The sequence below is a fragment of the Pseudophryne corroboree genome, chromosome 1, assembly GCF_028390025.1.
Source record: "Pseudophryne corroboree isolate aPseCor3 chromosome 1, aPseCor3.hap2, whole genome shotgun sequence".
Lineage (NCBI taxonomy): Eukaryota > Metazoa > Chordata > Amphibia > Anura > Myobatrachidae > Pseudophryne > Pseudophryne corroboree.
In genome coordinates this window covers 1029267013-1029289994 of record NC_086444.1, presented here as the reverse complement: position 1 = coordinate 1029289994, position 22982 = coordinate 1029267013, and the positions used below count along the sequence as shown (strand labels likewise).

Here is a 22982-nt window from a genome sequence, read left to right as displayed (position 1 = left end):
AGGCTAACTTGATGCGGTGGGTAAGCTCATAGCCCTGGCCAGGAATATGCTAAACGCCTCTGGTTATTACAGGTTGAGCTAGTGTGAGATAGTGCACTTGCTACTTTTTCCCTCTGTAGTTTGAATGACCGCCTCAGAGAATCCTTTCGCGTGATGCTTCAAGAGCCACGCCGTCAAAGCCAGTCTGGCCAGGTCCAGGTAGACACCAGGGCCCTGAACGAAGAGGTCTGGGCATTGAGGAAGTAGAAGAGGACGCCCTATCGAGAGACCCTGCATGTCTGAGAACCAATGCCGTCTGGACCACGCTGGAGCGACTAGAAGTAGTATTCCTCCTTCTTGCTTGAACTTCCGTATTACCCTGGGCAGGAGTGACACTAGAGGGAACACGTATGGCAGACGAAAGTTCCATGGAATTGCCAGTGCGTCCACGAACACTGCTTGAGGATCCCTTGTCCTTGCTCCGAAGACCGGAACCATGTGATTGTGTTAAGACGCCATCAGGTCTACATCTGGTAGGCCCCACTTGTCCACTAGGAGTTGAAAGACTTCTGGATGAAGACTCCACTCTCCGACGTGTACGTCCTGACGACTGAGGAAGTCCGCTTCCCAGTTGAGGACTCCCGGAATGAACACTGCAGATACTGCTGGCAGATGGCGTTCCGCCCATTAAAGGATCTTTGACACTTCCATCATTGCCATGCGGCTTCGAGTGCCGCCTTGATGATTTATGTACGCCATCGTGGTGGCGTTGTCTGATTGTACTTGAACAGGCCTGTTCTGTACCCGAGGCAGGGCAAGTGTAAACGCATTGAACACTGCCTGCAGTTCCAGAATGTTTATTGGGAGGAGAGATTCCTCCTTGGTCCATCGACCCTGGAGTGAGTGTTGCTCCAACACCGCGCCTCAACCCCGCAGACTGGAGTCCATTGTCAGTAGGACCCAGTTGGAGATCCAGAAGGGACGGTCCCTGCTTAACTGTCGGTCCTGTAGCCACCAGCTCAGTGACCTACGTACCTCCAGGGTCAAGGAGATCATTTGAGACCTGATCCGATGGGGCAATCCGTGCCACCTGGCAAGGATTAACCTCTGCAGAGGGCAGGAATGAAATGGAGCGTACTCTACCATGTCGAAAGCCAACACCATGAGGCCTAGTACTTGCATCGCCGAGTGTATCGACACTCTCCAGCAAATAATCCCTTGTGTTTTGTGACAGTAAACACAGAGCACAAATAGAGGATTTAAGCGGTGTGGGATGACTTAAAAACACAGTGAGAAATACAAAACATTATACCCTGTGTAGCACTATATATCATATGAGACCCTGACGAACCTAGCCTCCAGGGTAGAGAAAATAGTGATAGCAAAACGTGTGATACACAAGAATGGAATCCACACAGCAGCTACAGGCACACTCAGTCACAGGTACAATGCAGGAATAATTACATATAAACAATAAAACTGCACTGGACTAGTAAATTACATATAGGTATGTATGTATACAGATATAACAATGCACAGTAAACACTGGATGTATATCACAGAATACTTGTACTAAATATTCAGATAGCAGTTCACTTGTTCTTAATCAACACTGTCTAAAATGACATGTAGAATACTTAAGTGACTGTAAATGCACAGCGCTGATGATACAGGCGGATTTACAGAGGAGACAGTGCACAGCAGTCCCAGAGGTCAGCCCAGCTATTTAATGGCACCAAAATCTCAGTTAGGGAGTGAGGGACAGAGAATTGCAGCTCCAGGGCGGGAACACCAGCAGTAGATGGCGCCCGGAGCTGGGGGAGGGGCTACAGGTCAGAGCCTTATCCCCTCTGCTGGACTTCACCACCAGGTACTGTGGAGCCTTTTAAAAACGGATTTTAGTAAATCCGACCTGTGCTCCTTGCCCTGGTGGATATAGTGGGGCCCCTGTGTGACACAGTGTTCACGCCAGCGGCGCGGTCCGTCTCCTGAGACCGCGACTGGATTGCGATTTAGCGCCAGGTCCTTACCTCCTCCCTTTAGTGCAGCCACGCGATCCTGGAGAGTGACAGCGGTGGTGTGCCTGACAACCGGTGCGTCTCCGCTGCAAGTACCCGGGAAACATGCCACGGGAGTATGCAGTGCCGCTGAGGGTGGTGATGGAGCTGCAGCACAGCATGTCATAAAGACATAGAAAGTGCAGCGGCCCTTGAAGTATTCTAAAAAGCTCCTTTCAGGGCTGCCTAGCGCAGCCCCACCCGTTAGTGACCAGTCAAAGCTTTAGCCTGTTGGTGCCTCGTATCAAGATCCAACTCTACACCCTGATGTATTCCCTGTGGAATCCCAGTGTACCGCTGCAGAAATAATAATAATAATAATAATAATAATAATAATAATAATAATATTAAAGCAAGGAATAAATAATTGCATACTTGCATTTCTCTACCCCAAATGGTCTTTTTTTTTTAAATGTCAAATATATAAATAATATATACAGGTTGAGTATCCCATATCCAAATATTCCAAAATACGGAATATTCCGAAATACGGACTTTTTTGAGTGAGAGTGAGATAGTGAAACCTTTGTTTTTTGATGGCTCAATGTACACAAACTTTGTTTAACACACAAAGTTATTAAAAATATTGTATTTAATGACTTTCAGGCTGTGTGTATAAGGTGTATATGAAACATAAATAAATTGTGTGAATGTACACACACTTTTTTTTATGCACAAAGTTATAAAAAATATTGGCTAAAATGACCTTCAGGCTGTGTGTATAAGGTGTATATGTAACATAAATGCATTCTGTGCTTAGATTTAGGTCCCATCACCATGATATCTCATTATGGTATGCAATTATTCCAAAGTACGGAAAAATCCGATATCCAAAATACCTCTGGTCCCAAGCATTTTGGATAAGGGATACTCAACCTGTAGTTACTTCACATGCAGATAAATTTTTCCAAATGTGATGACCTAACTGTATGTCCCTTTTATACTGGATCGTATGGACTGCATTAAACAAAATTAATTCTTATTCCAGTTTACACACAACACAGTAGGCGAATATGCTGATCTTACTTTAAGGCATTCTGTGTATCTTGCTTCAGCTCACTGAAGAATGCAATCTTGAATTGATGCCTCACAAATAGAAGCTGCAATAGAAATGTATTAGATTTTACAAGATGATAAATAATACAGTAAGTCATCGAAAGCATTTTAATATGATTGCTGATTTTGAGATTTTCAGAAGTATATTGCAATAGTTTACCATAAACACATACACTGACCACAAACCTAAACATTTCCATAAAAAACAAACAAACAAACAAACAGGATTTTGGTACTTACTGATAAATCCTTTTCTCGGAATCCACAGGGGACACTGGAGGCTGAAGACACTGGGGATAGACGGTTGGCTATCAGGAGCTGGTACTTTTAAATTTATAGTGTGCAGACTCCTCCCCTCTACCCCCCATCAGCTCCAGTTTTAAGAACTGAGCCGAGAGGAGACAAAACATAGAGGAACATATTAATGAAAAGTAAAAAAAAAAAAGTACAAGTACAAGTAAGCAACAAACCAACCATGAACCTGAACCACAACGCAGGCAAGAAAACAGTGCTGGGTGGGCGTACAGTTTCCCCTGTTTCCGAGAAAAGGATTTATCGGTAAGTACCAAAATCCTGTTTTCGCAAACAACCACTAGAGGACACTGGGGGCTGAAGACACTGGGGACGTTCCAAAGCTGTCCCTATGGGCAGGAGGGCACTGAGGAATCTGCAAAACAAGCCGACTAAATCGCGAAGCGGAGGCGGCAAACATATCAAACTTGTAAAAATTAACAAAAAGTATGAGCTGTGGACCAGGTAGCCGCACGGCACAGCTGTGCCATAGAGGCACCACGGCCTGCAGCCCAGGACTTACCCACAGAAAGAGTGGAGTGCGCCAAAATAACAGCAGGAGGCCTTTTTGCATTGCTGAAGTAGGCCTGCCGGATGGCCAATCTAATCCACCTTGCAAAGGTTTGTTTGGAAGCGGGCCAACACCGCTTGACAGCATCATATATTATAAACAAAGCATCCGATTTTCTCAGGGGTGCCGTATGGGCCACATAGATACGAAGTGCCTGAAACACATCTAAAGAAGGAGGGTCCCCTGAGTCTTCTTTGAAAGTAGGAACCACAATAGTCTGGTTGATATGGAATGCTGAAACAACCTTTGGTAGAAAACCAGAATGTGTCTGAAGTTCCGTCTTATCATCGTAAAAGATAACGATAAGCTTGCATGATAAGGCACTCAAATCAGAAACCCGTCGAGCTGAAGCTAAGGCTAAAGGAGAACAGTCTTCCAAGTAAGAAACTTGAGATCCACTTTGTCTAATGGCTCAAAGACAGATGGCTGCAAGAGAAGAAGGACCAAACTGAGGTTCCATGGAGCAGTAGGCGGAACAAATGGCAGTTTCACCTGTAGCAGTCCCTGCAAGAAGGTCTGCACCTCTGGCAAGAGAGACAATTTCTGCTGGAAATATATCGACAAGGCAGATAGCTGTACCTTGAGAGAACCCAAACGCAGCCCCCCTTCTAAGCCAGTTTGTAGAAAATGTAACAGATGGGCCAGCTTGAAAGACCGTGTGTCAAAGTCTATATCTGCGCACCAAGACATATAGGCTCGCCAAATGCGATGGTAGTGGGTGGCTGTGACAGGCTTACGAGCCCGTAGCATAGTCTGAATAACCGAAGGTGGAATGCCTTTACTCTTTAAATTTCAAATTAGAGGCTTCAAGAGCCACCCCATTAAACTTAGTCGCGTCAAATCTGGGTGGACGAACGGTCAGTCACCCAGTCCTTCATCCGAGGCAGTGGCCACGGATCATCTGCGAGGAATAGGAGGATGTCCGAGTACCAAGCCCTCCGAGGACAATTCAGGGCCACCAGAATGACCCAGGTTGATTCCCTCTTGATCCATTTGACCAGTTGAGGTAGAAGCAGAAACGGAGGAAAGAGATATACCAGATCGTACGGCCAGGGGTCTGTGAGAGCATTCACTGCTTCTGCTCCTGGATCCCGAGTTCTGGATACGTATCGGGCAGTCAATAATTCATCCGGGAAGCTATGAGATCTACGTGTGGATAACCCCATCTCTGAACCAGCTCTTGAAACAACTGAGGATGGAGAGCTCACTGTCCCGGGTGAAGATCCTGACCACTGAGATAATTGGCTTCCCAGTTGTCTACCCTGCGGAATAAACACAGCTGATAGTAAGACTTTGTGAAGTTCGGCCCACTGCGCAATTCGATCTACTTCCCGCATGGCCATGCAACTCCGTGTGCCACCTTGGCAGTTGACGTAAGTGACTGTGGTCTCATTGTCTGATTGTACCCGCATCACCTTCGACTGGAGCAGGTGAATAGCTTCCAGAAGTGCATTGAAGATCGCTCTCAGTTCCAACACATTTATTGGCAGTAACTTTTCTTGTCCAGAACATCTTCCTTGGAAGTGATAATCCATACCACCACACTCCAACCTCTGAAACTGGCATCGATAGTGACCAGGATCCAATCTCAAACTCTGAATCTCTTCCCTGCAGCAAGGTTGTTCGGATGAAGCACCAAAGGAGAGATCCTTAAGTCTGTGGCAATAGTTGCACCATTTTGTGTAGATGGAGATGTGACCCTGCCCACTGATTCAAGATGTTTAATTGGAAGGCCGTGAAAGAAAACGACCGAATTGTAGTGTCTCATAGGCTGCTACCATCTTCCCTAAAAGATGAATACACAGGTATAAAGACACATTCTTTGGCCTCAGGACCTTCTGAACCATCAGGCGGATCTTTTGGATTCAGGGTCCGCCTGCCAGGAACGCAGCCAAAGAGCCCTCCAGGCTGCAATAGCAGAGGCAGAGATTCTAGCCCCCACTTGACCAATATCTTTTGAAGCTTCTCCCAAGTAGGCTGCATATTCTGTAATATGTTCTGCCAGAATGATTAATTCCTCCGCAGGAACACCGGCTTCCAATCCTTAATCAATTGAGCTGCCCAATGCTCTACTGCCTTGTTCACCCAAGATCCAACCAAGGCCGGCCGAAGCAATGCTCCTGCCGCTGTATATATGGATTTGAGCGTAGTTTCCATTTTCCGATCTGATGGATCCTTTAAGGCTGTTGCCTCAGGAACTGGTAATGCTTTCTGCTTCGACAGCCTTAAGAGCAGAGAGTCTACTGGAGGGGGCTGTTCCTATTTTCCGTCATAATGATCGGAAAAGGGTATGCAGAGAGAAACCTTTTTGACCTGGAATTGTTTGTCTGGGTGTTTCCAAGTCTTAGACAAAAGTTAATCCAGTTTTGGTGAGAATGGAAAAGTTACCAAAGACTTACGTTTATTACCGAACAGAGAAGTGTCTGGGGAGTCAGGAGTCACCGTGTCCGCAATGTTTAATACTTGACGGACTGCCAAGATAAGGTCTTCCACCCCTTAAGCCTCTTCACGTGAAGTAGTATCTTCACCGTCCGACACCTCATCGAGCTCCCCCTTTTCTTCGTCGTCTGCTCTTGTGCAGCGTTCTTCGACCGATTCATCTAAATGAAGAAATGCCGGTATAGTCTGTTTCTTTCTAGGCCGCCCAAGTACCGATAGCACCTGTCTGGTTGAGGAATCCAACTGCTTCACCAGACCTTCTATGGGCCTAGCCAGCCCCGTTGCCCAGGCAGGTTCTGTAGGGAGAGTAGAGGGTAAGGAATCTGAGGAAGAGCCTGCTGTTCTGGCTAATTCCCAATCTCTTGAGAGGCCGCTATATCGGATCTAAGATCTGCCATAACCTGTGCTAAGGCAGATGCCTAAGGAGGGTTGGTTCCCTCGGCAGAGGTACTCGACACAACCTTTGGAAGGAACTGCTGACGCATCCTGAGCATCTTCATGGAAGATTAAATAGGGGCTTTTATAGGATAAAGCCCCCAACTCCGACACACGTCGAGCAGAAGCTAAGGCCAACAAAGTGACAGCCTTCCACGTGAGAAACTTGACCTCAAACTCCTGTAGAGGCTCAAACCAATCCGATTGCAGGAACTGCAACACCACGTTAAGATCCCAGGGTGCCGTCAGCGCCACAAAGGGAGGCTGGATGTGCAGAACCCCTTTCAAAAAGGTCTGAACCTCAGGGAGGGCAGCCAATTGTTTCTGGAAAAAAATAGATAAGGCCGAAATCTGGACCTTTATGGATCCCAAAAGCAGACCCATATCCACACCTGCTTGCAGGAAGAGAAGATACCGTCCTAGTTGAAACTCCACTGTAGGAAATTTCTTGGATTCACACCAAGACACATTTTTCCAAATGCGATGGTAATGTGTAGACGTTACCCCTTTCCTAGGCTGTATCAGGGTAGGAATAACTTTGCTCGGCATACCCTTACGGGCTAAGATCTGGCGTTCAACTGCCATGTCGTCAAACGTAGCCGCGGTAAGTCATGATAAGCGAACGGCCCCTGTTGCAGAAGGTCCTCGCGAAGAGGAAGAGGCCTCGGTTCTTCCAGCAGTAGATCCAGAAGATCCGCGTACCAAGCTCGCCTTGGCCAGTCCGGAGCAATGAGAATTGTCCGAACCCTTGTTCTCTTTATGAGCTTTAGGATTCTTGGAATGAGTGGAAGTGGAGGGAACACCCACGGAGTTACCAGGGCATCCACCGTCCTGGAACAGTACTTCCGAAGTTTCTTGCCGAGACGTGAGGCCATCATGTCTATTTGAGGCACGCCCCATTGACTGGTCATGTCTGTGAACACCTCCGGATGGAGGCCCCATTCCCCCGGGTGGAGATTGTGTCTGCTGAGGAAGTCTGCTTCCCAGTTGTTCACGCGTGGAAGGAAGATCGCTGACAGCGCCAACGCGTGCCTTTCTGCCCAGAGTAGGATTCTTGTCACCTCTGACATTGCAGCTCTGCTCTTTGTTCCTCCCTGTCGGTTTATGTAGGCCACCGCCGTTACATTGTCCGACTGTACTTGAATGGCCCGATCTTGTAGAAGATGAGCCGCTTGGAGAGGACCGTTGTACACGGCTCTTAATTCCAGAATATTTATTTGAAGAATGGCTTCCTGATTTGACCATCTTCCTTGGAAGGTTTCCCCCTGGGTGACCGCTCCCCAACCTCTGAGACTTGCATCCGTGGTCAAAAGGATCCAGTTCTGAATTCCGAACCTGCGGCCCTCCAGAAGGTGAAGCATTTGCAGCCACCAGAGGAGCGAAATCCTTGCCTTTCGGCGACAGACGTATCCTCTGGTGCATGTGCCGATGAGACCCCAACCATTTGTCCAGGAGATCCAGTTGGAAGGGTCGAGCATGGAATCTTCCGTACTGAAGAGCCTCGTATGAGGCCACTATCTTCCCCTGAATGCCAATGCACTGATGAACAGATACCCGGGCAGGCTTCACGACATCCCGGACCATAGACTGTATAACCAACGCTTTCTCCCTTGGAAGAAACACCCTCTGCACTTCCGTGTTGAGGACATCCCCAGGAAAGACAATCTCCTTGTCGGCTCCAAATGTGATTTCGGAAAGGTTCAGGATCCAACCGTGATTCCTGAGCAGTTGAGTCGTAAGAGTAATCGACTGTAACAACCTCTCCCTGGATACTGCCTTTATCAGCAGATCGTCCAGGTATGGAATTATGTTTATTCCCTGTCTGCAGAGGAGAACCATCATCTCCGCCATCACCTTGGTGAACACCCTCGGTGCTGTGGAGAGGCCGAATGGCAGTGCCTGAAACTGATAGTGACTGTCTAACAGTGCAAATCTGAGATAAGCCTGGTGCGGCAGCCAAATCGGAATGTGGAGGTACGCATCCTTGATATCCAGGGATACCAGAAGCTCCCCCTCCTCCAGACCTGAGATCACCGCTCTCAGAGATTCCATTTTGAATTTGAACTACCTCAGATAGGGGTTTAACGATTTCAAATTCAAAATTGGTCTGACCAAACCATCCGGTTTCGGTACCACGAAAGGTTCGAATAGTAACCCTTGTTGTGCATATGAGGTGGAACTGGGACAATGACCTGTGACCCTGCTCATTTTTGGATGGCTTCCTGTAGGATAGCCCTGTCTGGCAGCAAAGTTGGCAAGCCTGATTTGAAGAATCGGTGAGGCGGGTGCTCCTGAAATTCCAGCCTGTACCCCTGGGTGCAAGATATTGTGTCCAGGCCCGATATCACCCAAACGTGACTGAACCTTCTGAGCCTCGCCCCCACCGGTCCTTCCTCCAGGCTGTGCAGTCCACCGTCATGCTGAGGATTTTGATGTACCAGAAGCAGGCTTCTGGTCCCGGGAGCCTGCAGCAGCAGGTTTTGGGGATTTTGCCCGCCCTCCTCTAAAGAAGATGGTGTTATGCGGCTTTTTTGTTCTCGTTTTAGGAGTCCGAAAGGACTGTGACGTAGCTGAAGAAAAAAGGTGTCTTCGTGGCAGGCGCAGCTGAAGGAAGAGAGGGTGACTTACCCGCCATTGCTGTGGAGATAAACGCATCTAGCGCTTCCCCAAATAGGGCCTGACCTGTGTAGGGTAGGTTCTCCACGCCTTTCCTGGATTCCGTGTCAGCAGACCATTGGCGCAGCCAGAGCCCTCTACGAGCGGAGACCGACATGGAAAATATCCCAGCAGCCATCGAACCCAGGTCTTTCATGGATTCCACCGTAAATCCCGCAGAATCCTGTATGTTACATAAGAACAATTTAACGTCACATTTATCCATTGTATCCAATTTCTCAAGTAACGTGCCAGACCACTTTACTATAGCTTTAGAACTCCATGCACAGGCAATAGTAGGCTGTAATATCGCCCCCGAAGCCGTGTATATGGATTTGAGCGTAGTGTCAATTTTGCGATCAGCCGGTTCATTCAACACTGCAGATCCCAGGACAGGTAAAACCACCTTTTTTGACAGTCTGGATACCGATGCGTCAACTATGGGTGGGGTTTCCCATTTCTTTCTATCCTCCTCAGGGAAGGGGAATGCAACCAGAACCTTTCTTGGGATCTGGAATTTATTCTCAGGATTTTTCAAATACAGCATTTAATTCTTTAGACGCTGGAAAGGTTATCGAGGCTTTCTTAGTATCGGTGAAGTAAGCCTCCTCAACCTGCTCAGGTATTGTGTCAACAATATTTAATACATCTCTAATGGCTTCAGCCATTAACTGCACCCCTTTTGCAAGAGATGCCGCTCCCTTAGCACTTCCCCATCACCGTCTACTGTGTCAGAGTCGGTGTCTGTGTCATCTTGCATAATCTGGGCAACAGCACGTTTTTGAGAATGTGTGTCAGGGGGCCCTGAAGGTGCAGACCTGGACCAAACAGCCATAGAGGTCTGTAAAACCTGAGTTGCAATTTCATTTTGTGCTACTCTAATAGAAATCTGAGAAATCATACTCTTGATTGAGGTTAACTACTCTGGTTCTCTTAATGGAATCTGTGCTAAACCAGAGCAATCCTGATTACATGGAATGGGATCATCCTGAGATGACATATCTTCCGCAGTATATGACACAGAATCCCTAGACATGGCTTATGTGAGACAGCAAGCACCCCTACACACACAGGGAAATGGCAGACAGAGTTCCCCCACTAAGAATGCCAAGAGAGACACAGAGTTTGGAGCCAACCCACACACAGCGTCTTGGGAGAGAAGGACACCCCTTACCAGCGCTAACTGTGTACCTTAATAGGTTACAAAGTCTAAATCACAGCCCCCCCCCCCCCCTCCCCTCTGCTTCTACAACCCCCTGGTACCGTTACAAGGCAGCTGGAGTCGATGTGGAGGGACAGCTCTCTCCTGTCAGCGTCTGCATGCAGGAAAGATGGCGCTGAACGCTGTTGGGTCCACTCTGAGGAGAAGCTCCGCCCCCCTCCATGGCTCTGGCTCCCGCTCATATTTGAATTTTTAGACTGGCCTGAGGTGAATTGCTGGCGGTGATCCGGGGTCCCCGACAGGCTGTGTGACCAGTTTAGGGTGTAGGTGCTGGCTCAGGGCGCCCCTCACAGTGCCGCACCATGTACCGCTGAGCCCCGGAGCGCAGTTAGTACTACGCTCCCTACCCTGCTGCCACCATCTTCACACCGGCTCCTGCTTGTCAGGGGGGCCTGTGACTAAGTCGCCACCGGCGTCTTCTGGCTCTTTTATGAGGGTTGGCGGTATGCTGCTGAGGTGAGCGATCCCCTGCGGTGGCGATCGATCTGTCCCCTCAGGAGCTCAGTGTCCTGTCAGCGGAGATAGTGGCTCGCACCCCTCAGGGCGGACACTAAGCTCCCCCTTAGTCCCACGAAGCAGGGAGGCTGTTGCCAGCAGCCTCCCTGTGCCTAAACTCTATTCAAAAAAATAAAACTAAAGAAACTCCTATGGAGCTCCCCTAGCTGTGACTGGCTCCTCTGGGCACATTTTCTAAACTGAGTCTTGTAGGAGGGGCATAGAGGGAGGAGCCAGCCCACACTCTCAAACTCTGAAAGTGCCAATGGCTCCTGGTGGACCCGTCTACACCCCATGGTACTAATGTGGACCCCAGCATCCTCTAGGACGTAAGATAAAACCGTTTTATCACTTGGTATTTCTTATCTGGATTTTTCCAGGCTAACTTAAACAGGTCATACAGCTCTGCAGAATCAGGGAAAGTACACTGAGTTTGTTCTGTGTTAAGAAAAACGACTGCTGTGCTGCAGCATCCTCTAGAGGGAGTTTTAACACGTCCCGTATAGCAAGAATGAGGGGCATGATTCAAGTCCTCCCTCTCCTCCTGTATCTCCTCATCAGAGTGAGAGTAAAGCAGGTAACCCACGTTTTTGTGGTACTGATCTAGAGAGGGGGGCTGTTGAACATCTGCCCTTGCAGCTAGGTCTGCAACAGCCTGCTGCAGTTGTTGAGTTTTTTGAGTATTAGCAGTGAGCTGAGATGACATATCTGACATCATGGATTTTATGGTACCCAGCTAGGAAGGCTCTTGACCCTCACCCCCAGCCCCCTCACTGAGTTGTGGGGACTGGCTGCATTGTTCACATGATATGGAACCAGATGTAGAGGGAGAGAATCTGGTGCGACTTACACTGCATAATTGGTGTTTTACCATGTTTACAGTAAACAACACTAATACACACAGACAGGTAATATAATAGCAAGCCTGCCCATACTGTATGTGAGAGGGAGACAGAGAGAAGGGAGTGCCTCAGTGAGACTGCAAGCTGTTATATCACGCTGTAACACCACAGTTTTTGTCCTGTTCAGGTTGTGTATAATAGCGGCTCTACTCCCTTTGCTACACCCCTGTACCAGTTTTCCTGCGTATCCTGAGTGTCTGGAGGAGCTGTGCGTGCCTGCTGCTGCAGCTGTAAGCAGAGGAAGGCGCCAAAACGCTGCTGGTCCGGCTCTGAGGAAGCTCCGCCCCCTGTAATGGCGCCAGAGCTTCATAGATATTTATACTGGCAGTCTCCATATAAGTGAAAAAACATCACAGAAGTGTTAGTTTTCACTACCGCTGCCAGTGTACACAGGGGGGCTACAGCGCGTTCTCCCCGGGAGGGTCCCGTATGCCGGCTCTGCTTTTGTGCCGCACCAAGAACCGGGGGACCCCCCTAGCGGGGCCCCCAGTTTGTACTCCCCACTCGTCACCTTCAGGCAATGTTAGGGGTGTGCGGCGTGGTGCGATTGTGACCGCTAAGGCGCAGTGCCCGCTGTACAACAACCTCTCAGGACGGTGGTCCTGCAGCGGGGAAGCGGCTCTGATGCCTGAAGAGACCGGTAACCCCCCCCCCCCTTAACTCCCGTGGTGCAGGGATGCTGTTGCCTAAACAGCATACCAAAAATAATAAAGTTTTAAAAGACACTGAAGAAAATTCTCTGGAGCTCCAGAGTGTGCAGCCTCTCCTGAGGGCACTTTTTTCTAAACTGCCTGTGGGAGGGGGCATAGAGGGGAGGAGTCAGCACACCCAGCTGAAGAAATTGAAAGTGCACTGGCTACTTTGGACCCCGTCTATACCACATCGTATTAATTCCCCAATATCCCTTATGGATGCTACAGAAAAGCCTACACCATTTAAACCCATTGGGTGGTATTCAATTCTTTTCACTCCCTTCCACACCTGTTCTGTTTCTGCCCTCGGGGCGTGGCATCATCATTTCAACTCGCTACCCCTCGGGTAGTGAGGCATCCAACCCTTTACATAGCTAAACCTGATTACTATGGACGCGATATGCATGCCCATTATGTCAATTACAGGTCACTGATCTATGTGGTGGAACGGACAGGTGCTAGTCACATACCCTCCAGGCATTGGTAAATAAATCACAACAAAAAGTTACACAAATGTAAAGACATCCCAAACCCAATGTTTGCTTTAGCTATATATCTATTTTTAAAACAAACAAACAAAAACAAAACAAAACAAAACCACATATAACAGAATCATTGACTTACATAAACCTGTATATTACAGCTTCCAACACATTGAGCTCAAGCTATTCAGAATAATCAACAAACAGACCAGTGACCAATTTAACTGATCCATCATTCAGAGGTCTTGCAAAAAGACCAGAGTAATGGAAGCTCAGCTTCTCAACGATATTCAATTTCCCCCGACAGCAAGTCGGGTTTAATGTATCGCCGCCGGGGGCTATCTAATTAGCCCCGATAAGCTGGCGCATGCCGCGGCTTTTCGGGAATTTTGTTTCACCTGCCTCCGGCAGGCGAAGCAAAAAGAGGATTTTGGTACTTACCGATAAATCCATTTCTCTGAATCCTCTAGGGGACACTGGAGTTCCTTAGACATTAGGGGTGTGAAGCTTGCAAACCGGAGGTGTGGCACAATCTAATCAGAATTGTCTGCACAGCCGGTTCCTCCCCCTTCACATCCCTCCTCCCTCAGTTTTGAAAATGTGACTGAGAGAATAGGACATGAGACTACCGCACCTGGCAAGGAACCGAACCGTACAACATAACAAACAGCATCCAAGAACTTCTTTAACCGAAACTAACACCGTTTGTACGAACTGTTTGAACAATAACACAAAACACAGCAGGCTGACAGCACCGAGGCAGGCGTCCAGTGTCCCCTAGAGGATTCAGAGAAATGGATTTATCGGTAAGTACCAAAATCCTCTTTTCTCTTTCATCCACTAGGGGACACTGGAGTTCCTTAGACATTAGGGGATGTCCCAAAGTTATCCCCTAGGGAGGGAGTGCTGTCTGTTGCCCGTAAAACCAAACGTCCGAACTTAGAATCCTCGGACGCAAAGGTATCAAACTTGTAAAATTTAGCGAACGTGTGGGCTGAGGACCACGTCGCCGCTCTGCAAAGTTGAGTCGTGGAAGCACCTCTAGCAGCCGCCCAGGAGGCACCCACCGACCGGGTAGTATGAGCACCCGTCTGTACAGGAACCTGTTTACCACAGGAAACATAAGCTTGCCGAATGGCAAGACTAATCCATCTGGACAGATTGCTTAGAAGCCGGCCAACCCTTCTTTGGCCCATCATACAGGACAAATAAATGGTCGGACTTCCTAAAGGACGACGTAATGTGTACGTACACCCGCAACGCTCGGACAACATCCAAGGATACATCCCCATCTACCAGACACTGGAAAGATGGGGCCACAATCGGCTGGTTTACTTGAAACCCCGAAACAACTTTCGGAAGGAAATCCGCTTTTGTACGGAGTTCCGCCCGGTCCTCAAAAAAGGACTCTTACACGATAAGGCTCCTAACTCAGAAACCCCCTAGCCGAAGCAAAGGCTAGCAACAACGTTACCTTCCAAGAGAGATGTTTCAGGTCTGTTCTCGGTAACTGTTCAAAGAGTGGTGATTTAAAAAAAAAAAAAAAAACCTAATACCAATTTGAGATCCCACGGTGCAGTGGGAGGACGAAACGGGGGCTGTATTCTCAGAACCCCCTGTAAAAAGGTCTGAATCTCTGGTAAGGCTGCCAACCGCTGTTGAAAAAGGATGGAAAGAGCCGACACTTGAACCTTCAGAGATCCCAGGCGCAGACCTAAGTCTAGTCCGGCTTGAAGGAAAAGTAAAAGTCTGGATAAGTGGAAGGTCGTCGAATTCCATCCATGTTCCTTACACCAGTCGATGTACTTTTTCCAAATTCTGTAGTAATACCCGGCCGTGACTGGTTTTCGAGCTGCAATCAACGTAGGAATAGCCGTTCTAGTTATCCCTCTGTTCCTTAAGATCCTGGTCTCAATAGCCACGCCGTTAAACGGAGCCTGTTCAGGTCCGGATGTAGAAACGGGCCTTGAGATAGCAGGTCCTCTCTCTGAGGTAACCGCCACGGTTTGTCCGCTAACAAGCCTTGTAGATCCGAGTACCAACTCCTGCGTGGTCAATCTGGTGCCATTAGAATTGCCCACACTCGCTCTCGTTTCAGCCTCTTCAGAACCCTGGGAATGAGTGGAAACGGTGGAAAGATGTAAACCTTTTCGTACTCCCAAGGAAGTGTCAATGCGTCCACTCCTTCTGCTGCCGGATCCCTGGTTCTGGACACAACGGGGCAGCTGACGGTTCTGCCGAGACGCCATGAGGTCCACTTGAGGAAGACCCCATCTCCTCACCACCATGTCGAAAATCCGTGGATGCAGGTACCACTCTCCCGGGTGCATGCCCTGTCGACTCAGATAATCTGCTTCCCAGTTCTCCACACCTGGAATGAACACCGCCGAGAGTATGACGTTTTGTCTTTCTGCCCATACCAATATCTTTGTGGCTTCCCTTAACGCCATTCTGCTCCTTGTTCCTCCCCGACGGTTTATGTAAGCCGTCGTTGTGACATTGTCCGACTGTACCCTCACGTAGTGATTTCTGACTAAGTCTTCGCGAGGAGAAGTGCATTGTAAACTGCTCTCAGTTCGAGAATGTTGATGGGCAATTTGCTCTCCTGTAACGTCCATCGTCCCTGAAACTGATGGTCCTTGAAGACGGCACCCCAACCCCTGAGGCTGGCGTCCGTTGTCAGGATTCTCCAATTCCATATTCCGAATCTCTTCCCTGCTGCGAGATTCTTGTGTAACGACCACCAAATCAAGGAGACTCGTACATGTGGCTGAAGTCGGATTAGACGATGAAGAAGCCAGTGTGAACCGGCTCCCTGAGCAAGGAGGTTCATCTGGAACGGTCGTGAATGAAGCCTGCCGTACTAGAGAGCTTCGAACGACGCCACCATTTTTCCGAGAAGTTGTACACAGAGGCGCAGAGACACTGACTGTGTCCTTAGTACTTGATCTACTAACCTCTGTATATCCTTGATCTTGGATTCTGGCAGAAAAATCTTTAACTGTACCGTGTCCAAGATGAGACCAAGGAATTGAATCCGGTGAGACGGATTGAGGTTGGATTTCTGGGAGCTCACAATCCATCCGTGTTGAATGAGAAATAGGTGAGACGTCTGAACATCTTTGATCAGCTTCTCTTGAGAGGAGGCCTTGATCAGAAGATCGTCTAGATAGGGTATGATCATGACTCTCAACATTCTCAACCCCGCAACCATGATTGCCATTATCTTTGTGAAGATCCTCCGCGCTGATGATAGACCAAATGGCAGGGCTCTGAATTGGTAATGATCCTTCACCAGTGCAAACCTTAGGTAAGCTTGGTGGGGAGCCCAAATTGGAATATGCAGGTATGCATCTTTTATGTCCATGGACACCATGAATTCGCCCTGTTCCAGACCTGCAATGACCGACTGGATTGATTCCATCTTGAATCTGTATATCTTTAGAAACCGGTTTAAAACTTTTAAATTGAGTATCGGCCTGACCGTTCCGTCTAGCGTTGGCACAACAAAAAGACTGGAGTAAAAACCCGTTCCTCTCTGAGAGGCGGGAACTGTAGTAATGACCGCTGACCGTAATAATTTTTGAATGGCTGTCAGTAGTGCTTCTGCCTTCTGAGGGCATTGAGGCAGACCCGTTGTAAAAAAAACTGACTGTGAGGTCTCTGTTGAAAATCCAGTCTGTACCCCTGGGAGATTATGTCGTTGATCCAAGGATCTGGAGAGGTGACTGTCCATATGTCCCGAAAACCTTCCAGACGGGCGCCCATCAAGGGGGATTCCAGGTGGGCTGGAAGACCGTCATGCCACGGTCTTGTCAACAGGTTTATCCTGTTGTCTGGCTGCTGCCTGTGCGCGGCCTCTACCTCTGCCTCCACGGAATTGTGTACCAAAACCTCGTCCTCGAAAGGACCGCGATCTAAATGAATTAAACGCCGGTTCCGAATATCCTCTTCTAGCCTGTGGAACGGCTCTCGTATATGGAGTAGGCAGAAAGGTAGAATTCCCTGCTGTAGCCTGCGAAATCCACTTATCCAACTCGGCACCGAAAAGCATCTCTCCCCCAAAGGGGATGGATTCAACCGTCTTCTTGGTGTCAGAGTCGCCTTGCCATTCTCTGAGCCATAAAATCCGTCTAGCTGATATGGCCGAAGCAGAGATGCGCAAAGCTATTCCGCTAAGATCCTGTGAGGCTTGACACAAGTATGAAGCAGATTCTCGAATGTGGTCCGCCAGTTGCGTAATCTCTTCCAAGCTATTTTCCTCCTCAATAGCTTGTACAATACGCTCAGACCATGCGCCCCTGGCCTTGTTGACCCAAGCACATACGATCGCAGGTCTCTGTGCTGCACCTGCTGCCATGAAAATAGACTTTAAAGTCGTGTCCACCTTCCGATCTGACGCATCCTTTAAAGTCGTCACATTAGGTATCGGCAATATTGTTCTTCGATAACCTTCCTAGGGAAGCATCCACTACAGGTGGAGTCTCCCACTTATCCATTACACCCTTGGGTAGGGGTTAATTCGCTTGAAACCTCTTTGGAAATTGAAAGCGTTTGTCCGGCTGTTTCTAAGCCTCCTCCCTGAGATTGGAGGGATTTAGGAATGGGAAACACCGCAGAACGCGGCTTTTGTGATTTGAATAAATCAAATTCTTCTGGTTCCTTGACTTCTTCCGCCTTGAAGTCTAGGATCTCTTTTACCGCCTCAATCAAGGACTCAAAACCCGAGATTGCCGTGTCTACTTCTGGAAAATCGGCGTCCAGGGTAGATTCAATTAACTCACCTTCCTCCGTATCAATGAGAGGATCTCTGTCACAACTGAGGGCCTGAGCTGACGGGAGGCAGCCTCAGTTGTAGGGGCTGAGATGTACCGGAACCTGGGAGGTTGTATCAGACCCCTGGACATGTAAGTAACATGAATAATAACTGCCCGAAGGCGTGACCACGACAACTTGGATAAAAGTCAATGATGTTTATTATGACAACTCCGCAACACAGCAGCAGTAAAAGAAAACGTAAAAGTCAGCAAATAATAAATACAGTTCCTGGGTACTACAGGATGGCAGGAGCCACAGGGCACTGGTAGTGTGAGATAGTTCTTATGATCTTCTAGATGGAAAGTCCTTACCAGGCCCGACTGTAGCAATGGAGATAACCCAGGATTGTGCCAGCTGGTGTTCCAGGAAAAGCTGGGTTGCTGAAGGTAAAACAGCTGCTGTGGATACTGGCTGGAACCAGACTGTTGTTAGCACGGAGTGGATACTGGCTGGAACCAGTTAAATAATAAATGAACTTGGGAGCGATGAAATATGAACTGAAATGTAGAACTTGAGAGCGGAGAAATAATAATACCGGTGGAGAGTGGTAAAGTGTAGAAAGGACACCGGCCCTTTAAGGGAAGCTGTACTCTGCTGAAAGCTGAGCTGGAAGCAGGTAATGTTGTAGCTGGAAACAGATGAATCCACAATGGATTGGAGAGTCAGGCTACACCGCAGGTGGAATGCTGGTGCGGGTCTCTATGGTGGAAGTCTTGAGACAGGAGCTGGAACCTGGAAGACAATCACAGGAGAGAGACAAACAGGAACTAGGTTTGATAACCAAAGCACTGACGCCTTCCTTGCTCAGGCACAGTGTATTTATACCTGCAGCAAGGAAGGGATTGGCTAGGCAATTATGCAGATTAACAATACTGACAACAGATTGGAGGAAATGATCAGCTGACAGAATCCAAGATGGCTGCGCCCATGCAGACACTTGGAGGGAAGTTTGGTTTGTAATCCATGTGGTAATGAAAACAGTAATGGCGGCGCCGGCCACTGGAGACAGGAGACGCCAGGCTGACAAGTGCACATCCAACCACGCGGACACAGCGGAGGCCGCGGCTGACGTAATCGCCACTCTGACACTCTGCATGCAGAAGCTCAGGGACGGCGGCGGAGGCCGCGGGAGACGCCACGCCAGATGTAATATGGCGTTACTGTGACAGCGTCTCAGAGAGACAGGAGAGGATACAGGAATGTACACATCAGGATAACAGATGGGATCCGGTCCTGGAGCGCTGAGCCAGCCTTAGGAGGCATCTGATGGGTAAGAAATGGCGTCCAGATACCCGGATCGTGACAGCACCCCCCCCTTTAGGAGTGGCCCCAGGACACTTCTTTGGCTTTTGAGGAAACTTGGAATGGAATCTCCGGACCAAGGCAGGAGCATGGACATCAGAAGCATTGGTCCACGACCGTTCCTCAGGACCATAACCCTTCCAGTCAATAAGATATTGTAGTTGACCGTAACGGTGACGTGAGTCCAGGATCTTGGCCACTTCATACTCAACGCCTCGTTGAGTTTGGACTTTCGGAGTTGGAGGAAGTGAGGAATGAAACCGATTCAAGATCAGCGGTTTCAACAGGGAAACATGGAATGTCCTGGGTATTTTTAAGAAGGGAGGCAACTGGAGTCTGTAAGCAACAGGATTGATGACTTGTTCAATCTTGAAAGGACCGATATAGCGAGGTGCAAACTTCATACTGGGAACTCTTAACCTCAAATTCTTCGTGGATAACCATACCCGATCACCCACCTTGAGAGCAGGAACTGCTCGACGCTTCTTATCCGCAAACTTCTTGTACCTGAACGATGCCTTGAGCAGAGCTGATCGTACGCTCTTCCAGATATTGGCAAACTGATGCAAGGTGATATCCACTGCGGGAACCGAAGTTGCTGGAAGCGGTTGGAACTCAGGGACTTTAGGGTGGAATCCAAAGTTAGTGAAGAATGGTGTTGAAGCAGATGAAGAATGATACTGGTTGTTATGACAGAACTCGGCCCAGGGAAGTAATTGAACCCAGTCATCTTGAGAGGAGGACACATAGATGCGGAGGAAGGCCTCCAAGTCCTGATTCACCCTCTCGGTTTGACCATTGGTCTGAGGATGGTAAGCCGTGGAAAACTTTAGCTTGACTTGGAGGACTTGACATAAACTTCGCCAGAATTTGGCTGTGAATTGAACTCCTCGATCTGAGATAATTTCTTCAGGAAGACCGTGGAGTCGGAAGATCTCTTGTATGAATACTTGAGCCAACTTGGAAGCTGACGGAAGACCGGTGAGAGGAATGAAGTGTGCCATCTTGGTGAACCGGTCAACTACCACCCAGATGGTATTGAACTTGTTGCACATGGGTAAGTCTGTAATGAAATCCATCGACAAGTGGGTCCATGGTCGACGGGGAACGGATAGTGGAACCAGTTGCCCCGCAGGCGACTGGCGGGATACTTTATGTTGGGCACACTTTGGGCAAGATGCAATAAACTCCAGGACGTCTTTTTTCAGAGTTGGCCACCAATAGGACCTAGAAATAAACTCCAGGGTTTTTTGGATACCTGTATGTCCGGCAAAACGGGAAGCATGGGCCCAATGCATGAGCTTCTTCCTTAGCATCGGCTTCACAAAACTTTTCCCTGATGGGGGCGTAGAGTCCATCCCTACCGTGGAGAATGCCAACAGATTGATAATAGGATGCTTGTCTGAAGACTCTGACTCATTTTCTTGCTCCCATGAGCGGGAAAGGGCATCGGCCTTGCGATTCTGAGAGCCCGGACAGAACTGGAGTTTAAAGTCGAACCTGGAAAAGAAAAGTGCCCATCTGGCCTGACGAGGGTTGAGACATTGTGCGCCCTTCAGGTATAAAAGGTTCTTGTGGTCTGTAAGTATGGTGATTAAATGAGAAGCTCCCTCCAACAGATACCTCCACTCTTCTAGAGCGAGCTTGATGGCTAGCAACTCCTGGTCGCCAATGGCATAGTTGCGCTCAGCTGGGGAGAACTTCCGGGAGAAGAAACTGCAAGGATGTAAATGGCCATCTTTAGCCCTCTGAGATAACACCGCTCCTACTCCAACGGAGGAGGCATCCACCTCTAGGATGAAAGGAGAGTCGATGTCAGGCTGTTTCAGGACAGGCGCAGAGATGAACCTCTGTTTTAAAAGATGAAAAGCTTGCATGGCTTCTTCAGACCACTTGGACGGGTTAGCACCCTTCTTGGTGAAAGCAGTAATAGGCGCCACAATGGTGGAAAAGTCTCGTATAAACTTTCGGTAATAATTGGCGAACCCTAAGAACCTCTGGACCCCTTTGAGGGTTAAGGGTACCGGCCAATTCTGAATTGCTTGTAGTTTCTCAGGATCCATCTCTAGTCCGGAACCGGACACAATGTACCCTAGAAACGGAATGGACTTGACTTCAAAGACGCATTTTTCTAATTTGCAATAGAGATGATTGACACGGAGACGGGACAGAACCTCTTTAACCCAAAAACGATGTTCCTCTAAATCGTTGGCAAAAATGAGGATATCGTCTAGATAGACCACGACATGACGGTATAGAATGTCTCTGAAGATCTCATTGACAAAATGCTGGAAGACAGCTGGAGCATTGCTCAATCCGAAGGGCATGACGAGGTACTCATAATGTCCGTCACGGGTGTTAAAGGCGGTCTTCCACTCGTCACCCTCACGGATCCGGATGAGATTGTATGCACCTCGCAAGTCCAGCTTTGTAAAGATGGTAGCTCCGCTAACTCTGTCAAAGAGCTCAGTAATCAGGGGTAAAGGATAACGGTTCTTGATGGTAATGTCGTTCAAACCTCTGTAGTCGATGCACGGCCGCAGACCACCATCTTTCTTTTTTACAAAAAAGAAGCCTGCGCCGGCTGGGGAAGAAGAAGGTCGAATGAACCCCTTTGCTAGGTTCTCTTTAATGTATTCCTCCATAGAATGCGTCTCAGGCAGAGACAACGGATAAGTTCGGCCTCGAGGTGGAACCTTCCCTGGAACGAGATCAATCGGGCAGTCCCATTCTCTATGAGGAGGAAGGATATCAGCAGAAGCTTTACTGAACACATCCGTGAAATCTTGATATGGAGGAGGTGGAACATCAGACGACCTGGGGGAGGAAGAACAGACAGGCAATACTTTAAACAAACATGTCTCTGCACAGGAGGAACCCCATGCCAGGATTTGCGTAGTCGTCCAATCAATTGTAGGATTGTGAAGACGGAGCCATGGAAGGCCCAGGACCACAGGATGTGTTGCTCTTGGAATCACTAAAAGTGAAATAAGTTCGGAATGAAGAACTCCCACTCTCAGACGAACTGGTAGAGTCCTTAGAGCAATAACAGTATCAAAAATTTTACTGCCATCCACGGCAGTTAAGGAAAAGGAGGAAGGAAGTCTCTCGGTGGGTAGGGACCACCGTTTAACATAGGCTTCAGTAATAAAGTTCCCAGCTGCTCCGGAATCAAGGAGAGCAATGACGTTCCGATAACGTTGAGCAACTTGAAGCGAGACTGGGAGATTACAATCATGAGGAGATGGAGAGGAGATCATTACTCCTAGCCGGCCCTCTCCTGGGCGAGCTAGGGTTTGGAGTTTTCCCGGACGTTCGGGACAGGCATTGATGGTGTGAGACGGAGCTGCACAGTAAAGACAAAGAGACTCAGAGAGACGTCTTCGGCGCTCAGCAGGAGTTAAACGGGAACGGCCAATTTGCATGGGCTCATCTTTAGATGGTGACAGTTGACGAGGAGGAGGAGCAGAAGATTTTGGAGCAGATGATCTTCCACGCTCAGTTGCTCTCTCTCTGAAACGTAAATCAACTTTCGTGCAGAGTGAGATGAGCTCATCTAACTTAGAAGGTAAGTCTCTGGTAGCTA

General features: G+C 48.5%; 1 protein-coding gene across 3 annotated transcripts in view; it reads right to left on the bottom strand.

Moving 5' to 3' along the window:
- TRAPPC11 (trafficking protein particle complex subunit 11) overlaps nucleotides 1-22982 on the bottom strand; it is a 153388-nt gene that overhangs the window by 78819 nt on the left and 51587 nt on the right. For all 3 annotated transcript variants that reach the window (XM_063920701.1, XM_063920702.1, XM_063920700.1), the window contains exon 7: nucleotides 3063-3136. In XM_063920701.1, the coding sequence (XP_063776771.1) occupies nucleotides 3063-3136 (74 nt within the window). The remainder of the gene's footprint in view (nucleotides 1-3062; nucleotides 3137-22982) is intronic.